This window comes from Rhea pennata, chromosome 5, assembly GCF_028389875.1.
Source record: "Rhea pennata isolate bPtePen1 chromosome 5, bPtePen1.pri, whole genome shotgun sequence".
Lineage (NCBI taxonomy): Eukaryota > Metazoa > Chordata > Aves > Rheiformes > Rheidae > Rhea > Rhea pennata.
The window spans coordinates 10,463,104-10,481,625 of NC_084667.1; the positions used below are offsets into that span (position 1 = coordinate 10,463,104).

Consider the following 18,522-nt stretch of genomic DNA (forward strand, 5'->3'; position numbering starts at 1 on the left):
AGATACAAACTGTTGATGAATGTAAAAATGATTTAGATTGTGAGACAAATCCATGGAATTCAGACTTACATAGCTTAAGATTTTCTTCTTACTCATATCACCTTTGAGCAGACAACATACATTCTACTAAAGCAAAATTGATTCCTAGCCATTTATGAGAAACAGTACATGAGCTGAACCTTAAATTCAACCTGAATAGCTTTTAAGAAGTTCTTGAAAAATCATGATTAAAAAAAACACTTGATAATGTTGTGTTCAGAATTCTGTTCCTATGAGTGTCAGAATATTGTACTTAGACTAATAGCTGCCTTAAAATAGTAAAAATTACTTTAAAATAAGGCACAGACACTAATGACAATGTTTTCCATAATATATTCTTATTGATGCTGTTGAAATACAACTTTTGGCAGTAAAAATAATGCATAATTTTATTAGGTATTTATCAATAGAGATCCTCAAGTCAACCTTACCTTGCTGCTAGTACAAAAGTGCCATCCTTAGTTCTAATTTGGAGATAAATCCATGGCCACATGCAGAATCCATTATAAGCCTATTAGTTTTTCTATAGCCAAACTGGCTTCTGGAATACTAGATATTCTTTTTTTTTTTTAAAAAAAAAAGGAAAAAATCAATTACAATGATTACTTCTTATATTATCCAAATATATGGCCATGAATTTCTTCATTTTGTCTATACAAACCAAGAAAAATCAAGATCTACAAGTTTCCATGACCTTTACAGTATTTTCCTTGAGGGTAATCAACAGCTCCAGCAATTGCTAGCCAAATTGTGAAGCCAGCCTTTTTATTTTTTATATTTAAATGCACCACAGAATAGTAGAATAATGTAAGAACATCTTTATACCATAGTTCCTTTAAATTTTCACTTAACAACATCTTGTAACACAAGAAGTTCCATCTCAAACTCTTTACAGTGTGAAATACCTTTACTGGCATATAACACACTTCCAGAGATAAGAGAATTTGGCTGTCCTTATATCTTAAAAGATCGTCCCACAAAATTGTCAGATTTGGGATGTCTCAAATGCTTTTTCCTTTAGCTGACTGCCCTGGGAAGTGCAAAACCTTTGGTGGTTTAAGAAATATTCACATAACCAAAAGCACCAAGTTCTGATGACAGATTTCTCGTTAGCCTTCAGAAGTCATTAATAATGATATGTAAAATAAATTCAAATTGAAACAACAGGAGGCCTAAAGCTGCTGACCACTACATGATTTTAAAATTCATTAATTTCATCTGTTTTAAGCAAAAACTGCTTGAGGCTCCTAGAGACCTTTCACCTGTCTAGCACTGCAAGAAAGTGTATATGCTCAACACTAGGCATGAAAATAACCCTTTTAAGTACTTATTTTTTTTAGGAAGTAGGTTATTTGATGATACATGCTGTGCACATATATTTATGTTTTGAGTGAGCAGCTGGCACTTCATAAGATTTTAATTGGAAAAGCATTTTCTAATCACAAAATAGAAAAGGCAATAGCAAACTGATAAACTCCAAACTCCCTCACAGTTAAGCTACAGCTTTTAAATTAAAATAGCATATGATAATAAAAAAAAGTTTATAGCTATGTCTTCAATGCTTTCATCATGTTCCATTTAGATTTAAGGTACTGTGAATTTGCCACCACTAATCAGGACAAAACTTGACTATTCTGCAAAAGCTGTTTGTCAGTTTCTTAAAGGAGGTAGTATATAAAGGGTGAGATTGAACAACATGGCCTCATCTGGCTGTAAACATTTCATAAACAGATATAAATAGCTATGATAAAAAGTAGTAGGGAGGGGATTGTTCTACCAATTGTTTTTATGAACTTAAAGAGAAAGAACAGTGGATACATTTAATGTATTTACTTATTTGCATGTAGTTTAAATGATACAGAACTGAAGATTACTGTGTTAGAAATCCACATACAATATAAAAAAACATGTCAGACAAATCCACCATTCTGATGACATTTGCAATAACTGCTTATTGAAGCTTGAGTTTTTTTTATACTAGTTCTCATATGTGATTTTGTAATGTGCAACATTTCATAAACAATTCTATACAAAATGAAACCCTGATTTTGTAGCAGTTTTTCATCACTTCTTAATCTGTGAACAGTATAGCTACTTGCATCTTAATACATTGGCTTTCTGAAACACTAGTAATTAAGGCATCTTTGCTGTATAGTTTCTCAATAGTGCAAACAAAATGTCTTTAATAATTTGATTAAAACAACAGTAATTGAATATTTCCAACTTTTTTAAACAATAACTGAAAAATAGTTGTGCATCTTTGAGTTCTCTTGTGAAAGAAAGATTTAAAAGCTTTTAATGCTGATTGGTCTTGCTGATTCCTTATAACTGCTTCTGCCATCTTGTCTTCACAACAGCACAATCAGTCTTCTTTTACACAATGTTGCAGTAAAAGACAGTAGCATTTAAATGACTTTACCTAGTAACTGAACAAATCCCAAATGCAGCAAAAGCATACAGTTTTCATAGTGCACTTTCACCTCACTGAAGTAAAAGCTGCTCCTACTAGACACTTTTCCACTTCAATGTGAAGTAGATTGTTAGGATTTTGTTAGTGGTTTCATTAAACACCTTGACAGTTCAGTTCTCTTCTGCCAACATTTCTCAAAAGGCTTTCAGAAATAGTACATATTTCAGGGATATTTTAGGGAATTATTTCACCACATAAGCACACATTTCTGTCACGTCAGTGTAGTTGTAATAAATAAGCATTTACATCCTAAAAGAAAGAAAGGAGAAAGTGTTTATCAATACTTACGGCTGCAACATGAATTGTACGCTTGAGTCAGGGTAATCAATTTAAATCTTAATACAAGAATAACGTTCAGGTCAAATGTCAGTATAGGCTATCCACTAGTTCAAGATTATTTTAATTTTTAATTTAATATTTTCAATAGCACTTTTTACGCTCAAAAACCTGCAAGCATACTGGGATTAATTTTCTCAACCATAAGTTTTAGTTTGTTCTTCTGCTCCTTATATACATTCCAATGGCAGAAGAAAGAGTATTATCATGCAATGACATTTTTGAAGCATATTTATTGATAGTGATATCCCCCCTCCCCCAGCAAACATCCGAGCACTACTCCTCAAGCCTTCTGCTCCTAATCTGGTTAGGTAGCTTTGGTCACTGTCTGTCCTGGCATTTCTTAAAAAGTAGGAAAAAGACTAGAAAGGGAACTTGAATCCTAGTTATAGCCAGTCAGTTGTTCTCTATGTTGACCTACCAGAAGACCTGAGCAGTCCATACTGCAGACTCCACTGTTCTACCATTTGTGAGTTAGAACTCAGTTCTGCATCCTTGTTGCCTGAAACTCTGCGAGGAGTTTTTAAGTATCCTTGTAAGGAGGCCAAAGTTCAAATCACAGATGCACAACAGTCCCAAATGGAAGAGAAACAAGTATTTTTAGTTGCTACAACTATAAAATTTGGCACTGTGCTGTACAGTTAAGATCCCACAAAGCTCCTGTGGTGGTAATAAAAGAATGTGGTATCTCTAGGTTCTTTGCTTGGTGCTTTCTGTGGATTAGGGCAGCACTGCGTTTTATTGCACTGATATCTCCCATGTTATCTTAGAGAAATCAAGATACAGGATCAAATCTAACACTCAAAAATGGACATCTGTGGTAAGTCTATGATAAAAGCCCCCTTGATCCACATCAGTATCATTGTGCAATTTCTAACATAAAAACTGAGGTAATCTCCATTATTGATGCTCCAAAATCCAAGCTACTATGAGAGGCTCTTAGGTAGGTAAAAGAAGTGTTAGTCTTCCAGTCTAACAGTGTCTCCTTCTGCCCCATTCACTCTAATCCTGCATTAACAACCCAAATGTCCGCTTTCGTCGCCTTCATCTCCTTTCTCACTGCCTATCTTCAACAGATCCCTCCAGGGAAGAGGTTTTTCACTCAGTGTAACACTTTGGAGTCCAACCTCAGAAAGCTCTTTTTTCTAGAGGTAAGTACTGTGAGCAGCAAATCATGCCTTTACAAAAAACCACCAGCCTATTGCTTGATACCATAGCATGTAAACAGAGAAAGGCAAGCAAAATAGTCACCTCAAACAGAGGTGCCCTTCTGCTCTCCATAAACTCATCATTTACTAAGCATTACTATTACTAGCTATTTTATTCAGGAGATTTTCTCTGGAAAACATCACTGTTATCATGAAGCATTGACCCCAGATTCTGTAAAGTTACTTAAGCATTAGTGAAAACATTCTAGAAGTTGCATCTATCATTCAATAGTAGGAAATAAATTACATCAAATTAGAAGAATATTAGAAATGATACAGCTATGTTGATTATTGAGTACAACAACTGGAACTGGATTACCTTAGCTATATTACCAGTATATCCTGGAACCAGAGTAAGATGATTCTCCTGTTCCCATAATCCACTTAATTGTTGTTTTAAAACAGGAATATTTCTGAAAGAGAATGAATATAACAAATTTCAAAAGAAGTGCATTATGTTTTAGTAGACTATCAAACACAAATGTTTAGTACTGCATACAGCCTTTAGTCTTGCAACAAAGATCAGAGAAATTTAGACCTAACTTCTACAGAATTTGTATCACCTATAACTTGTCCCTAATTTGACCCTCTGTTCCGCATTTGTTGAAACTTCATATTAAAACAAAAAACCTCCCAAGAACACACACACAAGCACCACTGCTTCTTGATAACTGGAAATCTTGTTAAACATTTACTTTCAAATTATAAGCATCAATTTTTGCAGATGAGACATGCAGATGATCCACATTCATACAGACTGAGACTGAATAAACTACAGAAACATTCTAATATATGCCAATACTATACTCACCCATCCTCCGCCTTTTCTGTATGTGCAGATAGTTCTGACCACCATCTTTTAATGACAGCTTGGAGCCAGTTTAAACCAACTATCACATATCTGTAACAATATATTTTACATATTACATGTTTCTCCTCCCTTTGATAAAACATCTGCCAAATAGAGTTTTTTTTTTTAATGGATCCATAGGTCAGCTAAATTGTTAGAACTAGCAAGTAACTTAGAAAGCAATCTATTTTCTAATCTGGAAGATTTAGAAAAATCAAGAATCCAAGTTTAGGTCCTTGCATATGTTTTTAATTTCAAAGTAGTAAACTTATGCTTTTGTTTAAAAAAGTAGGAATTCTTCAGATATTTTGCCCAAGAAAATTTGTCTTGATTTTACATTGCAAAGCACGTAAAGACCTTGGTCATGTTTTTCCTATTTTATTTAGTATGAATACATCTGCATAAGGGCAAAGCTAGTTCCCTGCTCCCTAACCTTGCAGAAGAAATTTAGATTTTGCATCACTGAACACCTGTGAAGGGAGAAATGGAAGGTTTGCAGGAAAGCTCCTTCAGGAAGGTGTTCTCTAAGAAATCCAGAGTCAGGAAAAAAAGGCCAAGGGGGAGACTAAACACCTTTAAATTGAAGGGCAGTGCACAGCCAGGAAGAAGTATTATTTTGAAAACATCTGAAAGTGATACTTACTCTTCATATTTGCTTTTAAGCAGTGACTTAACTAAAGGCAGAAGATCTACACAGCAGCCAACTGAAATATATGGTTTTTCTTCCTGTAAACTTAAAAAATAACAATAATAATAATAGTTTCAGAAGTGCCCGAACTTCAGCGTGGGTATATTAGATTCCCACATCCCTCCATTTAGTTTTGTTTTTACCTGTTTGTAAGTACAGGAAGGCAGTCTACTACTACTCCCAGATCCTGTATCCTAGGAATATTAAGGATGACATAAGTGTTACTAGCAGAGCACAGGCTGACCTATACACTTCCATTATCATTTAAAGAACAGATAATTACAGTTAAGTTACAAAAGTTAAGGAACCCCTACAATATTGTAGCATATCTGGGATTGCTACACCAATTTAGAAGAAAATAAGAGAGATGCTCAGTTTACCTCACTAAGTAGGCTACCAGTTCGCTTATACTTCTCCTTCTCCAAAAGGTTAAAGCTACATTCAGCCTCAGATTCCTACTGAAAAGAACTTGAGCCATAGTTTCATGGTCCTGAGAAACCTGCATAGTGTTTTTGAGAATACAAAAAAGGTTTACTGCAAGTTAAACAGCCAGCAATGGCATAGTAAGCTGCTGTAATATAACTTAGTATATAAAAATATATTTTTCTATACAGATGCTGAGTTGTTTAGAATTTAACTAAAATATTTCCCTTAGAAAGCGGTAAAAATAGATTAAGACTACTTTACCCAAAAGGTGACTGTAGGTACCCTAAATAGAGGCAATCTAAAACAAACTCTAATTAAACAGAGCATTCACAAGTGCCATCTTATAATTCTCACCAACTTTGATAGGCATTTACTTGAACGCTTAGTAATTTTGAGAGCTTCAACCATTCAGACACAAGGCACTGCATATATTAAGCTTTTCTGTCAACATTCAGGATAATTTCTGGAAAACCTTATCCTTGGACTAAAGTTTAGGTATTTTAAAACATATCTTGGACTGAAAGGAACATTACTACCCATCTCTCTCAAACTCTTAATAGAGTTATCTGTGTTACTGATCCCTAGCTTCTCAGGTGGAAAAAACAAAAATCTTGCCTGTAGCTCATTCTTTTACCCTTCTCCTTTCTGCAACCTCTTCATTCTAGCTATTCCTTTACTCCTGCCTGGAAGCGATCAAATTCAACGGAGTGCAATGACACCACACATTTGTACCTCCACCCCATGGGGCTCTTGGCATTCTCTTTTCATGGCAGCTCTCATAGCACTATAAGGTATTGTATCATGAAGAGACAGCATGGCAATAGTCTCAGAGCTCATGCTCTTTGCCATCCCTTGCCTTAAACACTGTCAGGCCTCACTGGTTAGGTGAGGCGCATCTGTGATGAGAGGAGGGAAAACCTTAGCATTAAGGGGCTTCAGATAACCCTGATTGTCATGAGACTCATTTAAATATCTGATCTTTTAGCCAGTTGCAGAAGCACAGGAAGCATTCACTGAGCTTCATCAAATAATTTTACCAAGAAGTACAGTCTTATAAAAATCGTTTAGTTTAGTACACACTATTGGCCAATATTGCTATTGGGAAGAGTCCTGTCCTACCCCACCAGCTTATTCTCACCCATATGCTAACACTTTTACAAGCACATATGTAGCTGCACCACATACCAAATCATGAAACCTGATCAGGTCAAAACAATCTTCCTTTTTGGTGCTGGTTTAATTTTAACCCAGACTAGGCTGCTGGATCTGAATTTCTGTGCTGACACAAGAACAAGAACAGAAGCAGAACCACTGTAAGCCAATGAGCCACAGTAAACTGACAACTAAGAACTGTAAATCACCAGTCCTGAGTCAACCTGTGTTAGAAAAATTAAACCTCTTCAAAGGCTTCTACAACTAACTGCACAACCCAATCTATTTTTTTTTTTAAACCCTTCTGTTTAACATAAAACTCTTGCTTACCTCTGAAAAAAATCCACTATATTTGGATGACGGGCCTTCTGTTTGGGATGAGCCAGAATCACTAGAATTTAGCAAGTGTGAACGACTGTCATTATGTAGCTTTGCTGGCATATTCCCTGCACAAGCCAGTTCATTTTCTTTATTTGCCATGTCACAGCCCCCAACTTTAGGGAACTGCTTCTTTCTATAACAAGGCTTTGGAGCACAACAGTGAACTCTTCTTTTACAATATACTACTTTGAAGAGAGAAGGGGTACTGGCCACTGTTTTTCCAACTGTTATTCTGCAAAAATAAAGCAGTATTTTAGTAGAGGTCATTCTAAACAAAAATATGCACTTTATGTTATTAAGGAAAAATATGAGTTCAGTATTAAACATGCAGATTATTTAAAAACAAGTGCTGCCACACCTCCCCTTCCTCTCTCCCACAACGAAGTAACACAAATGTCATGAAGGTATCAGAAACGAGCTACAGTCTATACCCTTCTTTTGCTTTCATTAATACAGTCATTATTGCAACAGTGCACACAAGAACAAAGTATTATTAGTAAAAAAGATCCAAATGGAAGAGAGTGATAATTCCGTATCTATTTGTGTGGTTTGTATGCTGTTAAGTAGTTTTAGCTGTTTCTTCCTCCCTCCCTTTCCCCTAAATCCCAGGCTCTAAACAGCAAAGCTCTCCTACCTGTTTGCATATAAAGCCAACTTTTTTGGAGATTTCTTACCCTGGGAGAGAGGAAAAGGGAAAGAAAAGAGCTATATTACTAGAAAGCCTCAAACAATTTCATAGTTTCTTAACATAAAAAGTCTTCTTTCATGGACTATGCTTGCTACAGATCCCCTCCCACCAATTCCTCCAATTCTGCAACTGAAGCCCAGCTGCATTAAACTTCTCATAACATACAGGTGTTTCACAGGTACAAATAGATGGAGCTAGCTCTGCCACAGTTGTCCTTGAAGAATCATCATCTACAGACTTGTGGTATCTCTGGCAAGATGTAAGACTGACATCAGAAACAGATTCTTGATTTATTAGATAATTGAAAACTAATATGGAAAAAATTATTATAGCTTTTTTATCAAATTTCAGTATTGTCTCACACAATTAACTGCTACTACTACAGCAGAGGCCACTACTGGAAAAGATAAAAACAGGGAAAAAATCCCCCCTGCACCAACGCAACTGAAAACATCCCTTGATGCCCCCTTGCAGCAGCTTAATTATCCTGAATTCATCCACATGAAACATTACTATTCTGATACCAATTACATTGCATAGAATAGAAATAATCAAGAGGAATCACAAACATCACTTAAGGCTGTGTTGCACATATTAGCAAAACCTTTGAAAATTAAGCAAACAATCTGAAGATTTATAAAAAGTAATTGTCTTATAATCTTCAATGTTTTACAGCTTCATGTAATGATGATGAGAAATTGAAATTCTGGTCTTTTTTGACCTAGTAAGCAAACATTTTTAAAAAGCACTGAGATACTGAAGAAATAAGCATGTTTTCATATAAGTAGGTAATACGTTAATAAACTGCAAGCATTTCAGTTTGGAAATTTATACTACGGATAACATTTAAGCTGTCTGACAAATTGATGATGCCAGAATCTTTCTATAAGACTGACTCATAGAAAATCATGTGGTTTTTAATATGTAGTTTCAATACACACACAGACATCAAGGTCCTTGGTATCTTCACCACTATCTGAAATGATCTTGCATTAAATTTATCTCCCTAGTACTTCCCCCTAGTACTTCCTCCATACTCCATCTGCCAACATTGTATGTTGCTGGCTGAAGGACTCCACTAAGTTAAAAGAAAGTGGTTTTGGCTGGCAAGATCCCAGTGAAAGTACCTGGGTTACCAGACAATACAATAGATCAGCCTGTGTGGCAACAGGATGACAGGTCCATTTCAATACATGTATTCCACCTACCCCACCCCTCACTTGCTGTGCCACACAGCTCTCTTGGCAAGAGAAGCTTTTCTGATGCTCTGAACCAGTTCTTGGCCAGATGGCAGAAAAGTAGGCATAAGTAAAACCACATCACTACCTACTGCTCATGTGGAAGACAGGATGCATGTAATAAGCACATACAGTAATTATATAATGGAAAATATGTATTATATCAGTGTAAGCTGTGCATAAGCTAAAATTCTAATACTCATCTAAATTTGAAGCACACTCTTTGCACTGAATGCTGTATTTCTTGTTTTGGACTGCTTAGAGCTATGAACTTCTGTTAAAGCCATTGCTTCAGTTTAATCAGAGATTTATTTTTTTTAAAACAAAATCTTACCTCCTTCATGATCTTTTTAGTGAAAGAAGAGATTCTTTTTCTGGGTAGATCAATGGAATGACCCTCAATATGCAACACTTTCTGTTTTCTAACATTGTGGGCTTCAGATGCCATAATCTCTCAAATCCCTATGTTCAAGGAAAGATAGTTTAGTTATATTTTCTAAAACATCCAGTTAAGTTTATTCAAATACAGTTGGAAAAAAAAGTTAGAATAGAGGAACTATTCACAAATGTTCTGTCATTTAAATAATCCAAGATATGGCCATTTAGCTAATGTCAGCTGGAGGGCTTATCATTAGTAACACACTGATGAGCATTTGAAGATTTACACTTAGTGTTCCACAATAAAATAACCCAAGAGGCAGAGATCTTTTTCAGAAAAGCTTGGTGCATGTACCATACAGCCAAACTCTCAAGTAAAGAGCATGGCAAATAAATTATGAAAAGATTCATTCCTCCACATCTCACCCTACCAGTTTCAACGGCCACCTAAAAAGACCCCCACAACTGTTTCCAAATGAGGAAAGAAGTTTTCCCTACACGGCAAAATTCTGGTCGCAATGTGAGCGTCTTAACTCCCACTCAATACCGATAGTCCTACTTCTTTTCCTCTATGTAGCAAATAGATTTGCTGCCCCATATTAGGAATTTCAGTATTTAAAATGTTAATTAGATCAGCATTGAAAAAGCCAGATGGGAAATAGCTCTTTCAACACAGTAACTGAAAGTCAAATAAAACAAACAGGTGGCAGGTATAGAACAAAGTAGAAGGAATACTCCTTGCAGGAGGATACTGTGGAAGCTAAAGAATATACTCTACAAGAGCTTCAGCTTTTTTTAGAACAGGATCAGTACTGAGGAATCTTATTTTAACTCTCTCAGAAAAGGAAGATTGACAGAAGTCCTTGCCCTTTTTAAAAAGGAAACATGAAGTTCTCAGGCTATGGACTGCAGCAAGCATTTAAAGTGGCAACATTTCTTAAGGCAAGACATCCACAGTTGGTTGTCCATACTTGTCTGGTTACAAGGTTGGCTTAAGACCAGTTCATAAACTTGACTCTACAGAAGAAGGCACACTTTGCTGGCACCTGTTGGGTGGCCTAATTCTTTCCTGCATGTTATGGAATGGTGACAGCACAGTTACCACTCCGAGCTCTCCACAATCCCAAGGCTTCTAGCCATCAGGTTTATAAATAGAGTAAAAAAAGTAATTCTGTTCTCAAGTGTAAATGAAACCACCAATCTCCCCCCCCCCCCAAAAAAAAAAATCCTAAACACCCCCCCCAAAAAACACACCCACACAACCACTCCTCTGCTTCTCAGAGTGACACCACCACTTGAACTCCAGAGGGACCGTACATTAATATTTTAATTTGAAGCACAACAAAAACTGACCATTTTTTGGAGGAGGAAGTGCAATACAAAACCCCAAACAAATCCAGGCTCAGGTTCCTCAAGAATGAAGGAAGTTAAGAAGATTTTTCCAACTCTTTTGGTCTTTGCATCCCCTGTTTGAGAATGCTGGTAACAGAAAGGCAGTAACTCCAGCAGATGAGCAGGGAGGACAAAGGACAGCAGGTATCACTGGGGTCACCGGAGCTAAATCCAATAGAATAAATCTGTCAGATGCTAAAAATTCCATAACTCCTGCTCCTGAATAATCCTGTAGTAGCGATACAACACTTCATACACAACAGTGACTTCTGTTTACTTACTTATTAAATGTTTAAGTTCATATCTATCTCAAAGTATTCTCAGTATCAGTCTTCCATGCAAGAACTCGATCCTCAGTGTAGAAGGCAGTGCTATCAAACCGCAATGCTTTTTTATTTAACAGGGTAGAAGTGAAAAATATCACAAGGCTAGGAAAAAAAACGCCTTACCAAGTAAATTCAATTAGTCTTGTACAAATGTTTAATATTCTACTTGAAAAAGTCCAAGATAAGGACTCAAAAATGGCTGAACACCAGAGGAGGGATTATCTTGAATGGAAAGAATTTCCCCTCAAAAAAAATGAATCTGTTTCCAAAAGTCAAAGTATATTTTCCTCTATATTTTTGCAAATTAGATACAAGATCTTGGTAACACCATCTCCTAAACTTCCAGTTGAGATACAAGTATAAAAAGACAACAAGATTATTTCTTTAAAGTAGGAACAGAAACCCAAATGGCCAGTAGGTGATCACATATAACGGAACACTTGATGAAGACATAAGATAAATGAAGTAAGTTCTTTACATCTGTGCTCACTATTCTAGAAAAGGTTTCCATAGTAGAACCTGCTTTATGAATGCCTGAAAATGCATTTCAAAGCCACTCTAGAAGCAGCAGTGGAACATCCAAGTAAAATGGTCTGTAGTAGGCCCCCAGAATTAGACAGCATTAATCCAAAAGTTTCAGTAATGAAACAGCTGTGTTGTTCACCAAGGTGCATAACCTCTTCCTTAGAGCTGCTGCAGCATCTAAGGAAATCAAGCATGGAAAATGCAGTGTCCATATTTAAAGATGGCCCTAGTGAAAATCCAGCCTGACCTCTCTATTGTACAAATTAATAAATGTTGCAATCAAGAATAGAATTATTGGACACAAATAATATATTGGGAAATCGTCTGCATGGCTGTTGCAAAAGCAAATTCTGCCTTGCAAAGTTAATGAATTTTTTGGGAGTATGAAGTAGCATAATGGAAAAAGGAGAGCTAAATGACAGAGTTTACCCAAAACTCCAAAAAACTTCCAGAAGTCCCTTACTTAAATCTCTTCAGGAAACTAAGCAACCAAGGAATAAAAGGAAAAAGATTTGCATAAAGAAATAGCTAAGAAACAAGAATAAATGCTCTAAACTGTTTTCACAGCTGAGGGAGGCCATCAGAGAAACACAGCAGAAAATCTGTGTTGGAATTCATGCTGCTCAATATATTCACAAATTAGCTCACAAAAGCAAGGAGTAGTTAAATGACAAATTGTTGACACTACAAAATTATAAGACAATAAAGATGACAGGTGGCCAAAGAACTGCAGGACCCTATGAAACTGATGAGCAAGAAGCAGAAGTAATGATTAGAGAGGAATGTAGAGCCATCCATGCATGTGTGAGGAAATTCTAACTTCACATGTAAAAATCACTGACTCTGGGCTGTAATTACCACCCAGAACAAGATCTGGGCAAATGACAGATTACCTTACTGATCCATATGGAACACCGTGCAATCTAACTGATTTAATAATTAGAAAACACACAAGACACTGTCATGATAGTGTATAAAAACCAGAACCCTAACTCCATGAAAGTCAAGGAGGGAAGAACAAACCCCAGAGCTGTGGAATACCTTCCATATTAGGGGCAACTGAACAGACCAAGACTTTTCAGCTCTTCAGTCGGTAAAAAAAAAGGCTGCTTATAGCAAAAAGACCAATAAGATAAACGCCTACAAAATGAATGGCTTTGAGAAGTTAACACAGAGATTGTTCACTATCTTGCCCAATGTAAGACAGGCAAGCGAAATCACCAGAAAGAAGGCAGGTTCAAAACTAAGAAAAGGAGGTGGCTCTTCACCCAAGAAGTAATTAAGCACATAATGCTGTGGATTTAAACGTTTATCCAGGTTCCACAGGAGACTGCATATTTAAAAAAAAAAAAAAGATTACACACATACAGTGAAAGTGATTACACATCTATACAGTGAAAGTGAGCAAATACAGAAACGCAAGTCAGGTAGCCCAGAAACAGAGCAGAACACAAGCAGAAGAATACATTAAGTCCAAATACAATACTGCCATAATAAACTCAGTCCACATCTCAGGAAGCCTGCTTCCAAAGGTTTAGTAATACATGATAAAATGCTAATTGACTACCAATTAAAATAATAATAAAAGAAACCTATGCAGGAAAGGTAAAGGCTCTTTACAGGGCTCTTCACTACTTTCAGTTCATGTCTGCTATTAGATACTCTGTAGGGTAGCTGATTAGACATTACTACCCTCTGCTATTTTGGAATATACTCAAGAGAATTATTAAACTTGTATTAGATGTTATAGCAGACAAAACTTGCACCTTAACCTCTTGAATTTTGGACTACTCCCTGGTGATGAGTACAGCTGTATCTGTTCAGAACAGTCTAATGTCATCCCATTACAGCCAACAGCAACTCCTAGACTTTACATAATTTCTTAAAGAAAATCTCTAAGGATACAACATAAATCTCTTCAGCTCTGCCTTATCCATTCACAGCACAAGCTTAAACTTTGTTTTAAAACTGGAACAGAAAGCAGACTGCAAATCTGAAGAGAGATGCAAAAGTATATTAAGATGATGGGCTGGCATTCCACCGATTTTGCCCTCACATGGGTTATTCCTTTATAATAAATGCCAGCCCTCCCTCCTCCCCCTTTTATTCTCAATTTTGAGGACCGGAGTAACAGCAACCTCATCTCCTGATAAGTCAGCTTATCTGTCCCCAGGGACTAGACAGTACATGGACAAAGTCCTTCCGATGGTTCTACTGCTGCATTCCAATTCTGATCTCTCCCAGATGCAATACACCTTTTAAGTCATTCGAGAATCAGGCAAAGAAAGCCAACCCTAAATGGCTTTCAAGTGCATAACTGTCAAAGACAAGTACTAACAAACTCAGCCACTCCCTCCCATCATCCTACATTTTGGGCATGGCCCACAGAGATGGACAAATATTTCTTTGGATGTTATGTAATCTACATGTGCATTAACATAGCATTAACATCTTACAGAAAGCAGACTTGAATGTTTCACATGACACCAAAGTGAGTGCAAAATAGATTTAAGTCATCAGCAATAGCTTTAAAATCAGACATTCCTCCTGTTCCTTTCTTTTGCCAATCCTTAACAGATTTTTACACAGCTTTCAGTATGTATTAGCTAGCACAGATGTTCTTGTAAATGCTCCCCCCCATTAAGAATCAAGTGCATGATCTCAGTGAAGACAACACTGATCTTTATTAGACTTGGATGAAAAAGTTAACTGATTGTTAGTCCCCAAGGAATACACAGTTCATGCTTTAAATGCATTTAAAATAGGTGTCCACCAAAGAACTGGCAAAGGACAACTAATTTCACTAATGATTCTCAGATTGAAAAAGCTTATGAGAAATCTCTAAGAATGGTTACTCCAAATTCACTACCAAAATGGCAATTTGTCTACATTATGATGTAGGAGTGATTCAGTAAACTGACCACAGATTCCTTTCATTTTAACTGACAGACGTCACAGAATCTGCCTCTTAGTTTCAGATGGCTTCCTCATCCTTTGAGTATGAAGTAGCATTGCAGGTTTTTTTAAAAAATAATTTATACCCTGACAATTCATTAGGTGCTGCACACTGACTTTAAAAAAGGGGGAGAGGGCAGGAAAAGGTGGGAAGTTCAAGATATTAAGGAATATGTTACTGCAGAGTATTTCCTGCAACACTGCCTCAGTAGTGCTCACATTTTTGTCTATTCCTGTCAGGTGATTTGCTCAACTTTGAAGCGATGAGTATGAACAAAAATTATAAAAATGTGATTAAGCTCACATTAAAGACAAACGCGATTTCAGTGAATAATTAGTTTAAGCATGTGGTCCACTGGCAAGAGCAGCCACAACAAGCCTCTGACAATGACCAAAAGCAGTTCAGTTAAGTTTACTTGGGATGAATTGAGGGATGAATCAAATTATGAAATCAAGTCTACCACTGCAGCTAGCCTAAGAGTCTGAAAAACCTATCTTACGTAAAGTCTTGCCAAAAATAATCTCTAGAAAACATTAAGTCAAAAAAAGCCCAGCTACCTAGTTTTCCACATCTAGAAGCACCATTTTCAGATCATGTCAAGCCAAAGTAATATGATTTTAAGAATTACTAGAAGACTCTGATTAAAAAAGTTTAACTATTTAAAAGGTGCTTTTATATGTTGATTTTTGCATATTAACACCCCAGAAATAACATTAACATCATCATCTTAAGAGCTGTTAATAGGAAATAAAGTTCTAATATACTGAAGCCCTATACTAATAGTTTAAAAAGCTTTAATCTTAAAACTAACTGCAATAAACAGTTTTTCATTCATTGCTCAACCTTAAAAGTTTCAACCCCCAAAAGGCATATTGAAAGCCCCCTCCAAGCTTAGCGCAGCACATGGTCTGTGATTATATTTCCTATAGCTCAAGGTCACCTGATTTTGTGTTACTCTTAATCAACAAGACTAAGATATGCGTTCATGTGGCCTGTTGATAGTATTTAAAAAGCCTTCTTAATTCTTAAGTTCCTCAGCCTTGCACAAACATTCAAAATTCTTAAATTTTAAAAGTAGTGCTTATTTAAATGATCCTACGAGAAAGATGATAAAGGAATTCTCAAAACATGTTTTTGCAGGCATGCACGCATGTATATCTGAGAATATATTATCTTAGAAATAATACTGTTAAGGTAACATTTAGTTAAAATTTACGAATTCAAGCCAATGCTAAGTTGAGTTCAACAGAACACCACCATAGACATCAAAACAATGTGCACTGATTAATAACAAATTAAAGTAACAGCTTTTGACTAGAACAATTTGTTCTTTCCAACCAGAAAGGCCAAAGAGTCACTAGCTTGCACTCCACTACTCTTTATTTCTACTGAACAACAACAGCAGCTGGTTTTTTTTCCTCCTTTCCTATTGAATGCTAGAAAATGGGAGGAATGAAAAATGAGGGAATGGGAAAAGGGAAATTCATGTTCCAAGGTAAGAAGGAAGAAAGCAATTTTAAAGAAACTGATTTAAGTTTGCCCCAAAATGCAGCAATTTACAATAACAGAAAGTACTTTTTTCCCCTAGATTTCACCAGTGGGAATTTATCCTGGATCTACATTCAGCAGCCTACCAAACTACCCCAGTGTAATAGTCCAAAAAACCCCACACCTAAGCAAACAACTCTAAAAAAAGAAACTTAACCAGGAAACAGGAAAAAGACAGCTCTTTTAACAGAGTAATTAACGCAAGATTTTTCAAGCATCTGAAGATCTCCTCTTCCTCCTCTCCCCTGGAATAAGGCATCTGTCACACCCAGGGAATAAAATCAGTCAGCAGGCCTCACACCCAGCTTATTATCCTCCCTCTCCGCCGCGCCGAAGCCCCTCCTATGCTCCCTGCGTTACCTGCCTCGGCTCATGCCTGGGCTGAGCTCACGCTGATGTCATCCGCTTAGAAAGGGACAGAACTGCCAAGACTCGCTCGCTGGAGATTTAAACACCCGAGCACATCTGGAAAGGGAAGAGGAGGGCGCCGCGCCCGCCGCGCCGCGCTCCGCAGCGCGCCCGCCGCCCCGGGGCCCACGCCGCGGGGCCCACGCCGGCCCCGGCCCCCGCTCCGGGCGCCGCGCCCCGGCAGCCGCAACCGCTGCGCCACGCGGCGCGGCGCGGCCCGGAGCCCGCAGAGCCGGCGGCCGCCGCGGCGCGCGGCCTCGCCGAGCAGCCCTCCCCGCCCGCCCGCCCGCCGAGCCGCTGGGGCCGCGCCCCGGGTGGAGCCGGGGCCCGCGGCCGGCGCGGAGCGCGGCCTCCCCGCCGCGGCCCGCCCGCTCGCTCGCTCGCTCGCTCACCCGCTGCTCATGATCCCGCGCCGCGCCGAGCGGCAGCCGCGGAGACGCTCCCGCCGCGGCCCAGCGCCCGCAGCCTGCGCCATTCAAACGGCGCCGCGCTGCATGCTGGGCCGCGCGGAGCCCCGCCCCGCCGCGCCCCGCCCGGCCCCGCCGCGCCAGGCGGGACGCGGCGCCCCCTGGCGGCCGCCCGCCGCCCGCGCAGAGCCGCCGCCGCCGCCGCCGCCCGGGCCTGGCGGCCGCGCCGCGCCGCTGCGGCAGAGCCCCCGCGGCGGGGGCAGCGCTCCGGCTGCGCGGGCCTCGCCCGGGCCGCCGCGGCCGCCCGGCGGGTGCCGCGCTGCAGAAGCCGCGCTCGCGTTCCCTTGTCCGCAAACATTTCGAGGCCGCGCGGAGCCCTCGGGCCCCGCTCCGCGCTGTGTCTGCGCGGCGGCGGCGGCGGCGGCGAGGTCCGTGCTGATTGCGCGTTATGGCTGCGTACGAGCAGCTGTAACGGTGCTGAGGCCCGAGAGCGGGTAAGAGCCTCTGGGACCCGATACAGCATCTCAGAACCCACCTGTGGGGCAGTGGCCGTGAGGGCCGTGCGCTGCGTGGTGCTAGCCTGGAGGGAGGGGTGAGCTTTGCTCCACATCTCCCCTCATTTCTCCTCCTTTCGAACAGAAACTCGGGGCTGAAGTGTGTGATTTTATCGTGCAACTGTATAGGCATCCCTGCAAAATTGGGACTCCTCACATCCCTGATGCAGGCACGTAAGTTTAGGGTTGGCTAAAATTTTTGTACCTAATGTACTTCATTTGGTCGGGGAGAGGTTGGGCTTTGACAAACTGCGTCCTTCCTTCATCGCAGTATCTGATGTGACAGTTTGAATTGTAACTTGCTCGTTAACGCTTCTCCAAGTTTCTTTTTCAGTGTCTGAACAACTCAGAAGACTGTTTGGACTTTTTCACAGGCTAGCATTACCATCTTTTCTGACATGCTTTTCAGCTTTTCCTGTCAACACGCTTTGAAACGAGGTGGCTTGTAAGATACCGGCTTATGACAGAAGACTGCTACGCGAAGAAGACACTTCACATCATTCAGAAATGAGTTGCAAATGTATCACCAGATCATTAATTTGGGCACTCTTT

General features: G+C 39.1%; 1 protein-coding gene across 3 annotated transcripts; it reads right to left on the bottom strand.

The window, feature by feature from the left end:
• Positions 1–304: 304 nt before the first annotated feature.
• On the bottom strand, positions 305–17,501 carry KATNBL1 (katanin regulatory subunit B1 like 1). 3 transcript variants are annotated; one of them, XM_062576593.1, is made up of 11 exons: positions 17,402–17,501; positions 16,966–17,040; positions 9,811–9,938; positions 8,185–8,225; positions 7,500–7,782; positions 5,972–6,090; positions 5,735–5,785; positions 5,547–5,636; positions 4,865–4,954; positions 4,373–4,466; positions 305–2,758 (listed from the first exon to the last, which is right to left on the bottom strand). In XM_062576593.1, exons 3-11 carry the CDS (start codon positions 9,922–9,924, stop codon positions 2,726–2,728), a joined length of 915 nt encoding a protein of 304 aa, XP_062432577.1. In that variant the 5' UTR covers positions 9,925–9,938; positions 16,966–17,040; positions 17,402–17,501; the 3' UTR covers positions 305–2,725. The 3 variants fall into 3 exon arrangements, with proteins under 3 accessions (XP_062432577.1, XP_062432578.1, XP_062432576.1); XM_062576594.1 differs by having other exon boundaries at positions 16,962–17,040; XM_062576592.1 differs by lacking the exon at positions 16,966–17,040 and having other exon boundaries at positions 306–2,758.
• Between the last annotated feature and the right edge of the window lie 1,021 nt (positions 17,502–18,522).